The 14,126-nt window shown below is 38.2% G+C and overlaps 1 protein-coding gene across 1 annotated transcript in view; it reads left to right on the forward strand.

Moving 5' to 3' along the window:
- Positions 1-14,126, forward strand: part of MPDZ (multiple PDZ domain protein) — a 236,534-nt gene that overhangs the window by 102,637 nt on the left and 119,771 nt on the right. Inside the window, exons 14-17 of the mRNA XM_006864508.1 lie at positions 2,227-2,412; positions 3,644-3,853; positions 6,653-6,769; positions 11,026-11,193. Of these exons, the coding sequence (XP_006864570.1) occupies positions 2,227-2,412; positions 3,644-3,853; positions 6,653-6,769; positions 11,026-11,193 (681 nt within the window). The remainder of the gene's footprint in view (positions 1-2,226; positions 2,413-3,643; positions 3,854-6,652; positions 6,770-11,025; positions 11,194-14,126) is intronic.

Here is a 14,126-nt window from a genome sequence, read left to right on the forward strand (position 1 = left end):
GGTGTAAATCCTTACGGGAGTAGAAAGCCTCATCTTTCTCCCGCGGAGCGGCTGGTAGTTTCGAACCGCTGACCTTAACGTTCGCAGCCCGATTCATAACCACTACGCTACCAGAGTAGCTAAAGTGAAAGGAAGAAATGATAAAGGGAAATTGCTGACCAGAAGATTTGAAAGGGTAGCTTCAGAAAACCAAGTAAAGTTCACAATGACATGCGCAGAAACCTAGAGTTATAAAAGGGAAGAACACCTTTGACATTTTTCAAGCTAAAGAATTGAAGAAACAATTCAAGCTTGCGTCACAGTATTGAACGATTCTGTGGACAAGGCACTGAATGACTCACGAAGATGGAAGGAATACAAAGAATCACCAGGAAAAAAATTGGTCAACACTCAACTGTTGGCGCTGTAGGATGAGCACTGCATCACAAAGTCAGTTTGAACAGCATTGTCAGCAGTTCAAACTCACCAGCCAATCCTCAGAAACCCTATATAACGTCGCTATGAGACAGAACTGACTTTACGGCACTTAACAACAACAACAGCAACGTATGATCAAGAACTGATGGTATTGAAGGAAGAAGTCCAAGCTGCACTGAAGACACTGCCAGAAAACAAGGCACCAGGCATTGATGGAATATGATAGATCCCTAAAGTTCAAATTTGAACTTTGCATGATTTTTTGTTTAGTCGTTTTCATTTAAGGTATAACAAAAGAGAAGACAACAGGATTTCATTCATCTTTGTATGAAAAGATCAGCACAATAGGATTATTTTCAAAGCTATGAAGAGTAAAACTGCAATATTTAATATTCCCAGGACTGATTAGAATAAAATAAAAGAAGAAGTATTATTCCAAATTATTAGTAACTCTAAAGCCAGCACCATATATGTTGTCGTTAACTTGGCTTTTAGTCGGTTCTGACTCATTGAGACCCTGTATAGGGTTTTCAAGAAGCAGCTGGTGAGTTTGAACTGCTGACCTTGTTTAAACCGACCTTTCAGTGTAGTGCTTTATCCCATAGTTCCATACCAGGGCTCCGCCACCATATATAGCCATACACATTTTCATGAAGTAATAGTAGGATTGTTACAATATAACAGATGGACAGATTTTCATCTATGTTCCTAGCCTATAGTTTATTAAAAGTGCAGATAGTTCACAAAGTAGAATTTTATCACCAAAAATACAATCTTAAATTGAATATGTTCATAGAGTCACCATGCCCCGTTGTTATTTTGAAAGGAACTCTGGTAGTGTAGTCGTTGCCAGTTGGGCTGTTGACCTAAAGGTCAGCAGTTCGAAACTACCAGCTATTCCACAGGAGGAAGATTTGCAGCCTCAGAGACCTTATACAGACAGGGCCTCTATGAGTCAGAACTGGCTCCATGGCACATAACCCCAAGCAGCAGCCGCTCCTCAGGAGAAAGGTGAAGCTTGGAAACACTATACAGAGTCATTATGAATTGGAACTGATACCATGGCACTTAACAACAACAACAGGGACGGAAAAAGTTGAATTAACCTAAAGTCACTCCCTTATAACGAAGCTAACATTTTTAATGTCTGCTTCTACATCAGATACTTTATAAATAGGATCTTATTTAATAAAAAAAAATTCAATGAGATGGGTAACAATAGAGCTCAGGTTAAGAATATTACTCCAGGTAATCAGATAAGAAGTCATAGACGCTGCTGCCATCCCAGGTCAGTCTGACTCCAGTCTCACACCTTGCATTGCATGTGGTAATTTATTAGTGAATTTTCATGTGTACAAGTCTCAGCAATCTAGAATTTGATACATTATCAGACGTCTGCATATATCCATTTTCTCTTGCATTGTTCTGTATATTAATTGTAAGAATTTTTAAATTTAGTTTCAAAATAATCTGTTTGTTTTTAAATGACTCTCCAGGTAATTCAGACAGCAGTGGAAAAAGTGAAAGTTCTCCACAATCATGCTGTTGAAATAGAACCTTTGTGTACTTTTGTAGGTCTTTGAGCCATGTATTTTTAAAGCCTGTTACCACTTAGGTATTTCTCTTTTAACAGTTTTCAATCATTACTACCTTAATTCCTAAAGGTGCCAAGATAAGCTGTCATTGTTTTTACACAAGAGTACTTTCCTCTGGACAGATGGTAGAAACCTCCCTTTCCCTTGTAGCATTGGTACATATATCTGCCACTCTAGTGCTTCTGAAATTGGAGCTGTCTGGTCTTTCATCCAGTCTCATGTAGATCTGGGCGAGTTCATCGGGGCCTCAGAGACAGAGGATCCTACGCTGACAGCAACCGATGTTGGTCGGAATACAGAAGAAGTAGAAGGACCTTTGGCCATGTGGGAGACAGAGGTTCAACACATAGATCTGGAGAAAGGAAACAAAGGTCTTGGTTTTAGCATTTTAGATTACCAGGTAAATACGTTGTGTTTTCAGCAACTCGTTTCTTTTGTAAAGATGACATATGCTAAAGGTATATTGTTGATAACAGAGAAAAAGATAATACTTTAGGATCATTTTGAAACATCCACGACATTGGCTTGTTTGTAGCGAATCTTTCACAGTAGTAATATATATATGGTTTATTGGTACCTTTGATGATCTTCAAGGTTTTCCATTAAAAAATAATTCATTTTATAATCCAGGTCTTAGAAACTAAAACAAAACAAAACATACAGGACTCATTTTAGAGAAGAGCTGAGAAATATTTTATTTTGTCATATGAGGAATATGATTAAATTCATTTTATTCTCATGCTTTCAATTGATCACATTTTAATGATAAGATGTAAAATACAATTACTTCTTTTGTCCGAAGTGAATGATTATTTTGTATCTGAATATAATTTAAATTCTGACAGTCTCCTTGGTCATTTATGGCCTGCATTCTGACCTTGTCACATTGCTGAGTAACTTGGGAAATGTTAGAATTTCTTTGACGGAGCGTAGCCATTGCTCCTCATTAATTAATACTGAACCAGACAACTATCTCCAATGATTCCAGGGAAATGGAATCTTCGTAGGACCTGATTCTTGTTCTTATATTAAGATTGCTATGCATCTGAAAACACTGCGTCATCATATACTCTGAAATCTATTTCTCTGTTAGTTCATTTCAAAATTATGGGCTTCACTTTTGGTACACTCACACTTAGTGGTGAGCTGATTGATGTTGCACACAGTGACATTCTGTGTAACAAAAATGATCTTAAAAAGTAATAGAGTTGACCTCTAGTTATAACAGTATGCATATTACTAAAAATTACAATTACAAAATCGAAATGATCTGTACAATTTAGGAGGTTAACCCAGGAGTCCTATATGGCAGGTAGGATAAGCACTTGATTACAAGGTCGGCAGTTCAGACTCATCACCCAATCCTTGGAAACCTTATACCGGGTTGCTATGGGTTGGAACCAACTTAACAACAATACAACAAGACTATGGTTATTTAGGGTGATCTCTTGTTAAACTCCCTACAGTGGAGATAGCCTTTTCCTAGATTAATTCAGTAGAAGATTTATGTTTTGTTTTTTGAAGACACTTGAAGCAATTATCAATCTATGATAGTTTATCAGAAACCACCTTTAAAAGGTTTTTCCAGTGTAAAAGTGAGCTGCCTTCTCTTTCATCCTCCTTTCTGTTAGGACCCAGTTGATCCCACCAGCACTGTGATTGTAATCCGCTCCTTAGTGCGTAGTGGTGTTGCTGAAATGGATGGGAGACTACTTCCTGGAGATCGACTCATGTTCGTCAATGATATTAACTTGGAAAACAGCAGCCTTGAAGAAGCTGTCCAAGCATTGAAGGGTGCACCCTCAGGAACTGTGAGAATAGGAGTGGCCAAGCCTTTACCAGTAAGAATTGAGATTGGATTGACTTCTTTTTATATTTGCAAACAATATGGCTGACACGTACACTCGTAGATTCAGGTGTTGCTATGATTGAACCATGACTTTTGGCACTGTCCCTCAACATAGTTGTTGGCTCCAAGGATATTTTGAGTAGAATTTTTAAAAATATAAGGGAAAGAAAACAGGAAGTTCAAAAAATTTTTAAACTTAATTGTGTGTGTGGTTGAGTTTTGACATTGTTTTATTAAATAGTAAAGTAATGATGAAAGCCAAACCAAATATTGCCAGAGAAATTTGGCTTAAATTTTCATACCAATATAGTTGATTATTAGATACATTTATAGCATTAGCATTTAAGAGTGGAATCTTAAATCAGAGTAGAATAAAGTAGAATTTCTGTCCCAGTGGCTTAAGTCTCTATATTCTATTAACTTCAACAAGTTTTTCATATAATTAATGTAGAACAGAACATTGAACTTTCTAAGGTGGGTTCATCAGCTTGTGACGGCTCTCATGGGAGAAAAGATCCCCTGATCATTAATTACTATAGTATTAGCAGCAATTAGCACATTTATGCTTCACATTGTTGTTGTTGTTGTTCTTAAGTGCCGTCAAGTCAGTTCCAACCCATAGCAACCCTGTATAGGGTTTCCAAGGAGCAGCCCGGTGAGCTTGAACTACTGACCTTGCAGTTCAAATGACTTTGCAGTCTGACGCATTAGACCACAGTGCCACATCAGGACTCCATGCTACACATTAGCAGTGTCTTTTATTTGCTATTATTGTTGCAGCATGGCGGTTATTAATGTATTTCAGTCAAATATTCGACATACTCTATGTTTTGAGGGTATAAATTTATTTATAAATGAAAGGACAAATACACTGTATCTTACAAAACCCAAATGTGTGGAGATAATTGCATAAAAATCAAATAAGGATATGTTGACTTTGTGAAATAATTTTTAAAAATAGTAAGATTTATTAGTATGCTTCAAGTATCAATTCAATTAATTTCTCCCCCATTTATTATTTAGGTAGCCTGTGAAAAATATGAAGAAAGAGTGAGAGAGACACACACAGGGAGGATGAATAGGGTTAATCAACCTAAAATCAAAGAAACCTTGTGGAAATACAAAAAGGAATGGAAAAAAAATTAAGAGAGGCCATTACGGGGCTTTATATAATTAATAAGTTTAAATTGCATATTTGACTGATCTTTCTACTAGTAAAGAAAAAGGCCAAACATTTTTGTTTAATAAAAACCACTATGTGGCTTTTTTGCCCTTAAGGGTAAATTGGAGTCCTGGTGTGGCACTGTAGGATACGGACTAGAATGCTAACCACAAGGTCAGCAATTTAAACCCACCAGCCCCTATGAGAACCGCTGTCCAGGGTACCTATGAGTTGGAACCAAGTTGGAGGCAGTGAACAACTACAACAGAGGATGATTCATGCTAGCTATTTGTGTTGTCGTTGTTGTTAAGTGCTGTCGAGTCAGTTCCCACCCATAGTGACCGTCTATAGGTTTTCTGAGGAGCAGCTAGTGAACTTGAACTGCCGACCTTGCAGTTCAAATAGCTTTGCAGTCTGGTGCATTAACCCACAGCACCACACCAGGACTCCGAGCTATTTATAAGTAGGCTTTTTTTTTTTTTTTTTAAATTAACTAGTTCCAAAATTAATTTATTTCATAGGAGTATGATATCTCAAAATCAATATGCATTGTTCTATATTAGAAATATGTCTGTTTCAGAAAGTGAGATCTATTAAGAGTTAAACTCATGTGTGGGAAAAGAGAAAAACATTTTCCCTTTTATACTTTTCCTGTATGTATTGCTGAAATAAGGGTGTAGAATGATGTAGGCAAGACCATTAGCTATCTAATTTACTTGAGCTTGAAATAAAAATGTTAGCTTTTTTATGTGTGATCAGGATTCCAATTTAACCAGCTTTGTACTTGTAGAGTTTTTACTAAGCTAAGCTAAATTAGGAGTCCTGCTGTGGCATTGTGGGTTAATGCATTGGACTGCAAGGTCGATTTGAACTGCAAGGTTAGTGGTTCAAACACACCAGTCGTTCCTTGGAAACACTACACAGGATTGCTATGAGTCAGAACCAACTCTATAGCACTTAAACAACAACAACAACAACAACATGCTAAATTAAGAGACTTCACTGTAGAGCATAGTAACATTTCTTGTCAAGTCAACTGCATTCTTTAAAAACTCAGTATTCTAGTAAGAGATCACATTGGTCCTTCCAAACATAGTGTTTTCCTGTAGCAACTTTGGTGCCTTAGCACATTACAGTTGCTTTAGTTCCTTGTGAGGAACTTACTGTTTGACTTAGAATCGTTGTTGCTAACCTTCCTCGAGGTGTTTCCAACTCACAGGGTTTCTGAGGACCGGCTGATGGGTTTGAATCATCAACTTTGTGGTTAGCAGTCCAGAGCATATCCTGGCAGATAAATATGACCAGAAGACCTTTTTTATTTAAAAAAATCATTGAATTTTATAATCTTTTAAAAGAAGTACAAAATTAATAGAAAGGGATTCTCATCTAATAGATATTGGTAGTAGAAGAAATATGTTTCTTAACTCATAAAAGTGTTCACTGTGAGGATCAGATTTTATGCACACAATTCTATGTTCAAAGTCATACCATTTGAAAACCTTCCAATTGTTGTCCTTTTCCTATTCTTTCTCATCCCCTTTTCCCTTCCTCTCTCTTTTCTTCCTGCCTTTTACCTTCTTTGTGTTTCATGAACTCATCCTCCAATGCTGAGCTTCATTCTCTCTGCAGCTTTCACCAGAAGAAGGCTATGTTTCTGCTAAGGACGATGTCTTTCTCTACGCACCACACTCCTGTGAGGAGGAGGGTCTGCCTGACAAAGCCCTCTTCCGGGCTGACCTGGCTCTGGTTAGTGGCCATGACTTACAAAGCTTTTTTTCAGAAACCCAGTGTGTCTAGTTTTTGCCTGTCAATATTCCAAAGAAACCTTATTTTTTGTTCATGTGTTTGGGAAAACTAAAGATGTTCTTTCTAATTCCCAAAGTTCTCACAGATATAAATAGGGAAATTAACAGCATATGATATATGTAAAAAATATTTGTTGGATTTGTGAGGAAATTAAACTAGCAATGCATGTTGTCACATTTAGTGTTCATCATTTCATAGTACTTGAAATTGCAGAAGAATTTGTTTGAACAGAAAATTTCACACTTGGGTATGTATGTATGTGCGTGTGTTCTTTAAATGTTTCCATTGTTGTTGTTGTTGTTGTTGTATGCCGTTGAGTTGATTCCGACCCATAGCAACCCTGTATAGGATTTCCAAGGAGCAGCTTGTGAACTTGAACCACTGACCTTGCAGTTCAAACGACTTTGCAGTCTGACACATTAGCCCACAGCGCCACACCAGGACTCCATAGGTAGTCATAAATCAGTGTTTTAACTACTCTTCAAATAAAAGGGCAGATATATATATTTTTTCCATGAGATAATAATAGTGTGAAAATGATATAAACTCATTCCATTATTGATTAACAATATAAAAGCTTCCAGAATGGTCAAAATCCTTATTTTTATGAATACAAAGATCATTGATTCAATAGAACTTTTAATTTAAAAATGTATTTCTGCTTGATGTATAAAATTACTTATGGGAAAAATTGTATTTGGGGTCCACTGGAGGCCACTTAAGAAACCTGGTGGCACTGTGAGTTAGACATTGGACTGCTAACCACCAGGTGGGCAGTTCCAACCTTACCAGCCACCAAAGGAGATGGGCAGCTGCCTGCCCCTGTAAACACTGACAGGGGTTTTAACTTTGGATACCACTTTAAGGAGCTTTGTTGTCACAGGGAACCTTGGTATATTAGTGGGATACATGTAGGGCTGCTAACTGCAGAGACAGCAGTTCAAGTCCACCAGGTGCTTTGTGGGAGAAAGATGAAACTTTCTGTTCCTCTAAAGTCCTGGTGTGATGCTGCGGGTTAATGCGCTGGACTGCAAGTCATTTGAACCACAGGATCGGTGATTCAAGCTCACCAGCAACTCCTTGGAAACCGTATGCAGAGCTGCTATGGGTTGGAATTGACTCAATGGCACTTAACAACAACAACAAAGACTTATAGTCTCGGGAACCCTGTACAGGGTCCTCTGAGTCAGAGTAAAATCCATGGCCCACAATCATCACCATCAGCACTGGCATGATGGCTAATCAATTGACTGCAGTTCAAACCTAACAACGACATGAAAAAGATATAACAGTTTGCTTCTGTAAACATTTGTAGTTTTGGAAACCCTCGTTACGATCAGTTCTACTCTGCTCTTTGGGCGTCCCTGGGAGCCAGCACTGACTTGATGGCAAAGGGTGTGGTTTGGGGGTTGGAGGCCCCTTTGATGAAAAAATAAGTATGGGACACCATCCCTTAAAAGCCTTGCTGTCTAGAGAAAGAACAAATGATATGTAAATAATAAAACTATAGGTTGTCATGGAATCAGCAGTCCAGAAATCAATGGCATATTGCTTTGGGCAAACCTGCTGCAAAGAGCTCTTTAAATAGTTTTTTTTTTTTTAAAGTGTCACCTTGAGGACTAAGGTGTGCTTAACCCAAGCCCATGGTGTTTTATTCATCTCGTATCTGTGCGAAAGCTGGATAAGGAATAAGGGAGACAAGGAAGAATTAATGCTTTGAAATGTGGTATTTAGAATATGGTGTCCTGGTGTGGCACTGCAGAATAATGCACTGGACTGCAAGGTCAGTTTGAGCTGAAAGGTCAGTAATTCAAACCCTTCAGCCACTACTCCGGAAACCCTATACAGGGTCACTACGAGTTGGAATTGACTCGATGACACTTAGCAACAACATATTGAAAAGACTGTGCATTGCCAGAAAACCCAACAACCTGTCTTAGAAGAAGTACAACCAGAATGCTCCTGAGGAATGAGGGTGGTGAAGGTATTGAGGAAGTACATCTCATATACTTTGGATATGTTGTTGAGTGTGACCAGTTCTCCAGGGAAGGACATCAGGCTGGAAACTCAGAGAATCAATGAAAAAGAACAAGACCTTCATCAAGAGATGATGTACATTTATAATGAATAAGTTTCCCACATAGGAACTCACTAGTGCATGAGAACATGCATTCAAAATAGTTTATTAGGCTTGTGACGTTCATTTGAAGAGAGAGCCATGTTGAAATAGTCCAGCTGCATTTGTACCTGTTGTTGGCAAGCATGTACCTGGTGTAATGTGATAATGCTTCTAACTGCTCCTGGGGACACATACAAGTTGAAATCGCAAAGAAATAGAGGATATAGGGCTTGATACCAAGAAAGACAGAAAATACTGATAAGCGTAGTAAGCGTATCGGTCCATCTGTGAGACGGTGTGACATAACACGTTGCAAGAACAGTGTCAAGTTCAGCAATATTTTTTATTCTTTTGCTTATCTCTGCCACAAATATAAGTCACAAGATTTTTAGATACTGTGTAGTGAAATTCTTTACCTGACTTTATGTGAGTTTTCCAGCAATAAATCTATCTAGCCAGATTTTGGAGTTCTGGTGTGGTGCCTTGCGATAAGTACTACACTGCTAACCACAAAGTTGTCAGGTCAGAGATACCAGCTATTCCTCATACAGGGTCATTACGAGTCAGAACCAACAGAACAGCATTTAACAACAGCTAATCAGGTTTTCCACCGCTCATCTGAAAGCGAAGAAGACTTAAAACATTTACTTATGAAGATCAAAGAGTACAGCTTTAGTATGGATTACATCTCAATGTAAAGAAAACAAAAATCCTCAACATTGAACCACTAAACAACATTGTTATCAATGGAGAAAAGCTTGAAGTTGTCAAGGACTTCATTCTTCTTGAATCAGCTATCAACAGTCAAGAAATCAGACGACGTATTGCATTACGCAAATCTGCTGCACAAGGCTTTTTAAAGTGTTGAAGGGCAAAGATGTCAGCTTGAGGACTAAGGTGTGCCTGACCCAAGCCATGGTATTTTCAATAACCTCATATGTATCCAAAAGCTGGACAGTGAATAAGGAAGACGGTAGAAGAATTGATGCTTTTGAGTTATGGTGTTGGAGGAGAATACTGAAAATACCATAGGCTGTCAAAAGAACCAACAGATCTGTGTTGGAAGAAGTGCAGCCAGAGTGCTCCTTGGAGGCCAGAATGGCCAAACTTGGTCTCTCATACTTAAGACATATTGTCAGGAGGAGTCACTGGAGAAGGATATCATGTTTGGTAAGGTGGAGGGTCAGAGAAAAAGAGGAAGACTCCCAAACGAGATGGATTGGCCAAGTGGCAGCATCAATGGGCTTAATTAAGCATGGCAACAATAGTGAGGCTGGCCCAGGATCAGGCAGTGTTTCATTCTGCTGTGGATAAGGTACTGACTTGATGGCACCTAATAACAGCAATGAGATTTTAGAGCCCTAGTTAGCCACAATATTGTACTTAAACATACAACAGTTGTGAACATGACACAGGACTGGACAGAGTCTTGTTGTGTCGAAAGATTTCATGAGTCATAGCTGATGCAAAAACAAGCAGCAGCAGTTTGATAGTTTAATTTTCCATGAAATCACAAATTTATTCTTTGGATTTCAAATGATCCGTATCAAGTTATAGATACCGCAGCATGAATGGTTTAAATCCTAGTTAAAGATAACTCTAGAAAATATATTGTTTTAGTGTATTTTATTTAGATAACTGCCAAGCTTCCTTGTTGAATAATAGTTTTAGTTCAATTGGAAAACCAGTGGCCTTGTTCATTACATTATGAAATTCTAGGAGTCTATGCAGGTTTCAAAAACTGAGTGAGCTGAGAGAAAGTAAATCTTTTCCTTCAGCGATGAAACTGTTTATTCTGAAAGTTGATCCAGGCCCTTTGTTAAGTGTTTCTTTGGCCCTTTTATTGATAGAATTAAACAACCTTGGATGCCAGCACCCTCTACTGCCAATGGACAGACTGCCCTGTTCTATTACATTAGTCAGTCTCTGATGTGGTCAAGAAGATGAGGAAGGCACATAAAAAATAAAGAAACAAAGTAATTACAGACGTGTATCTTCTAACCTCAAATGGAGACTGTTGGTCTTGTACATAATAGAACTGACTACCCAAGCTGACATGATTGTTTTTTATTCCCAGGTGAACACCAATGATGCTGACTTAGGCAATGAACCTACATTTGAGTCTCAGTACCCTCCTTATAATGACAGTATCTACTCCACTCAAGCGTCTGTGGTATCTCTTCATGGTAGTGCTTGTGACAATGACCTCAGCTGTGGCCTGGCTCTTACATCATCTCCTCCCAAGGTACAGGAAAGGCCCTTTTTATTCATTATAAAACCTCTATCATAATTTTCCAGAGGTCAGTTTTCTCGAGGGTAGCCTAGGGGTTGCATTTAGAGACATTAGGTTTCTGGAATCATGGATCCGTTATCAGATGAAGATTCAGTTTCATTTAGATAGTGTTTGGGGATGCTTTCAGATCCCTTGAGACTTTAAATCCAATGTTAGTGGTCCAAGTGATAGACACAAGGGTTCAATATTTTATGATTTGTATGTTATAAAAATATAATGAGATATATTTCTTAAATTGATTTTAGCAGTGTCTGACTTTGGGAAAATTACAAGAATAAATGTATTCTCTAAATGGTTTTAAAATCAATTTTCCTGCAACATTTCATAGTAAAGTATGTATTGCTTGCATGAATTTAACATTTATTAGCTAAATTAAACTTAATGCATTTTCATGTTTTTATATGAAATGATGTCAGAGAATACATTTGTTGTGTTTATAAAGTGCCATCAAATCAGTTTTGACTCATAGTGATGACCCTGTATAGGGTTTCCGAGGAACAGCTGTTGAGTTTGAACCACCAACCTTGTAGTTCAAACTTACCTTGCAGTCCAGTGCTTATCATACAGTGCCATGTCAGAATATATAAAAATTATAGTGAATGACACAGTTTTTTGTGTCTTTATATGAATGAAGGCACATCTCTTGGTTGCATGTTTTAGAAATAAAATGTTGGCATAAATGCCCCAATTCTATTTTTTTTCTTGGTGGCATATATATAATATTCAATTAATAATAATTGAAAATCTATCAGAAGAGATCAAGGTGCTCTGGTAATATGGTAGATTATGAATTGGGCTGCTAACTGCAAAGACAGCAGTTTGAATTTGCCAGCAGCTCCTTAGGTGAAAGGCGAGGCTTTCTGTTCCTGTAAATGATTTACAGTCTCAGAAAACCTATATACGGTCTGTATGAGTCAGAACAGACTCTCCGCCACAGAACCACCACCACCATCACCATCAGCCAGGATCAGTCCCTGGATAAAGGGACCATGCTTGACAAGAGTAGACAGTCAGTGAAAACAAGAAAGGCCCTCAATGAGATGGATCGTCACAGTGGGTTCAGACATAGCAACAATTATGTGGCTGAAACAGGACCAGTGTTTCATTCTGTTGTATGCAGGGGCTCTATGAGTTGGAACTGACTCATGGCACCTAACAACAACAATAGCATCTATTCTTTTGGTGTGAAATAATATCTTACTATTAATTTGGATTTCCAGCGTAACTAGTAAGGTTGAATGAAGTCCTAGAATGGTGATATCGAATAAGCACTAGACCACTAACCATAAGGTTGAAGGCTCATACCCACCAGTCACGTCTCAAAAACCCTACAGAGGTTGGAAAGGTAAATGTAAATGTTTGGTAACAAAAGCAGGGGAGTGGCTGATTTTGGAGTCCAGGAGCAGAGATCCCTGGAACCATCAAGGCAGAAAAGCTAAGTGTGAGACCGTGTCCGGAAAGGCAGTGACACTAGGGATGGAGGCAGAGGCAATGACATGGGCAGAAGGAGTGGCTGGGGACTCTGGACTCAGGGAGGGAGAGGGGCTGTGTGCTGGTGGTCAGGGAGGCAGATGCGTGGGGTGTACCCTTTGGGTGTTTGATGATGCATTCAGGGGATGGTGATCATTGCAATGAAACAAAATACAATAGGATGAATGTAAAGATAATGTTCATCCATGTAAACTAACACATAATTCATAGTAAAAACTAAAATAAAAAACAACAACAAAGCAACCCTACAGAGGGTCACTACGAGTCGCAATTGACTCGAAAGCACTTAACAACAACCTTAAGGTTGAATACTTTTTTACATATTGGCCACTTCACATTTACCTCTCATCAATTAACCACTTCACATATTTTGACCATTTTTATATGGGTCCCTTGTTTTTTTATTAATTGCTGGAGTTGTTTATATTTTCTAGAAATTGATGTACAAAACAATGTAGTATATCTTTATGATTATGTGTACTCATATGTGTAGAAAAAAAAATCTAAAAAATATATAGAAGTAGTGCAGACACATAAGAACAGCCAAACTTGTAGACAGTACTCATCAGACCTAGTCTCGATGGCTTGATGACCAGAACTCAACTAGAGGAAGATTAAAAAAACAACAATTTTTGATAAAGGAAACAAGTGTAAATTGCTACACTTTGATGAACTTGACCTGTACTTATGGATATAGTAGCTCAAAATACCAACTAAGAGGGAAGGCGTCTTCACATCAAGTATCAATTCTATTCCCTCTTTATACAGAGTTGATAGGGATGGGCAACTTAAATATTGGCTACCTAAAATGAGGGGGCTAAAAAGGCACGAAGTGATTGGCTTACAAGTTTTCAAGAAGGAGTTTAGTTTCAGAGTATGTGGAGGAAGTTTGGGAATCCCCACCGAATAGTTTTCATCTTGTCTAGATGGGTCTGGTGAAAAGAGATGGGGATAAGATTCTTATGATTCAGTAGTGAATAATTGTTATCATGACTAATTGCAACTGTCAACAACTGTAAAGGTAGACATTTTGTAACAAAATGGTGGGAGTAGTTAATCTTACAGTCCATGACCATAGGACCATCAAGGGAGAAGAGCATGAGTGGAATGTGGGACCTTATCCAGAGAAGCAGTGACACCAGAGATGGAGGCAGAGATGGGGACATGGAGAGAGGAAGCAGCTGAAGACTCCATACATATGGAAACAGAAAGGCTGTATGTTGGTGGCCAGGAGGCAGGCTTGCAGAATGTATCTTTTGGTTGTTTAAATGATTATAGATTCCTTAGTGTTTTGTGTACATCCTCCCCTCCCTCCCCAAAAGGGGACAAAACAAAACGGAATAGAAGCAAATACTGTTGAATGATGATTATATGGAGGAAATTGTAATCATTGC

Source organism: Chrysochloris asiatica, unplaced genomic scaffold (genome assembly GCF_000296735.1).
Source record: "Chrysochloris asiatica unplaced genomic scaffold, ChrAsi1.0 scaffold00065, whole genome shotgun sequence".
NCBI lineage: Eukaryota > Metazoa > Chordata > Mammalia > Afrosoricida > Chrysochloridae > Chrysochloris > Chrysochloris asiatica.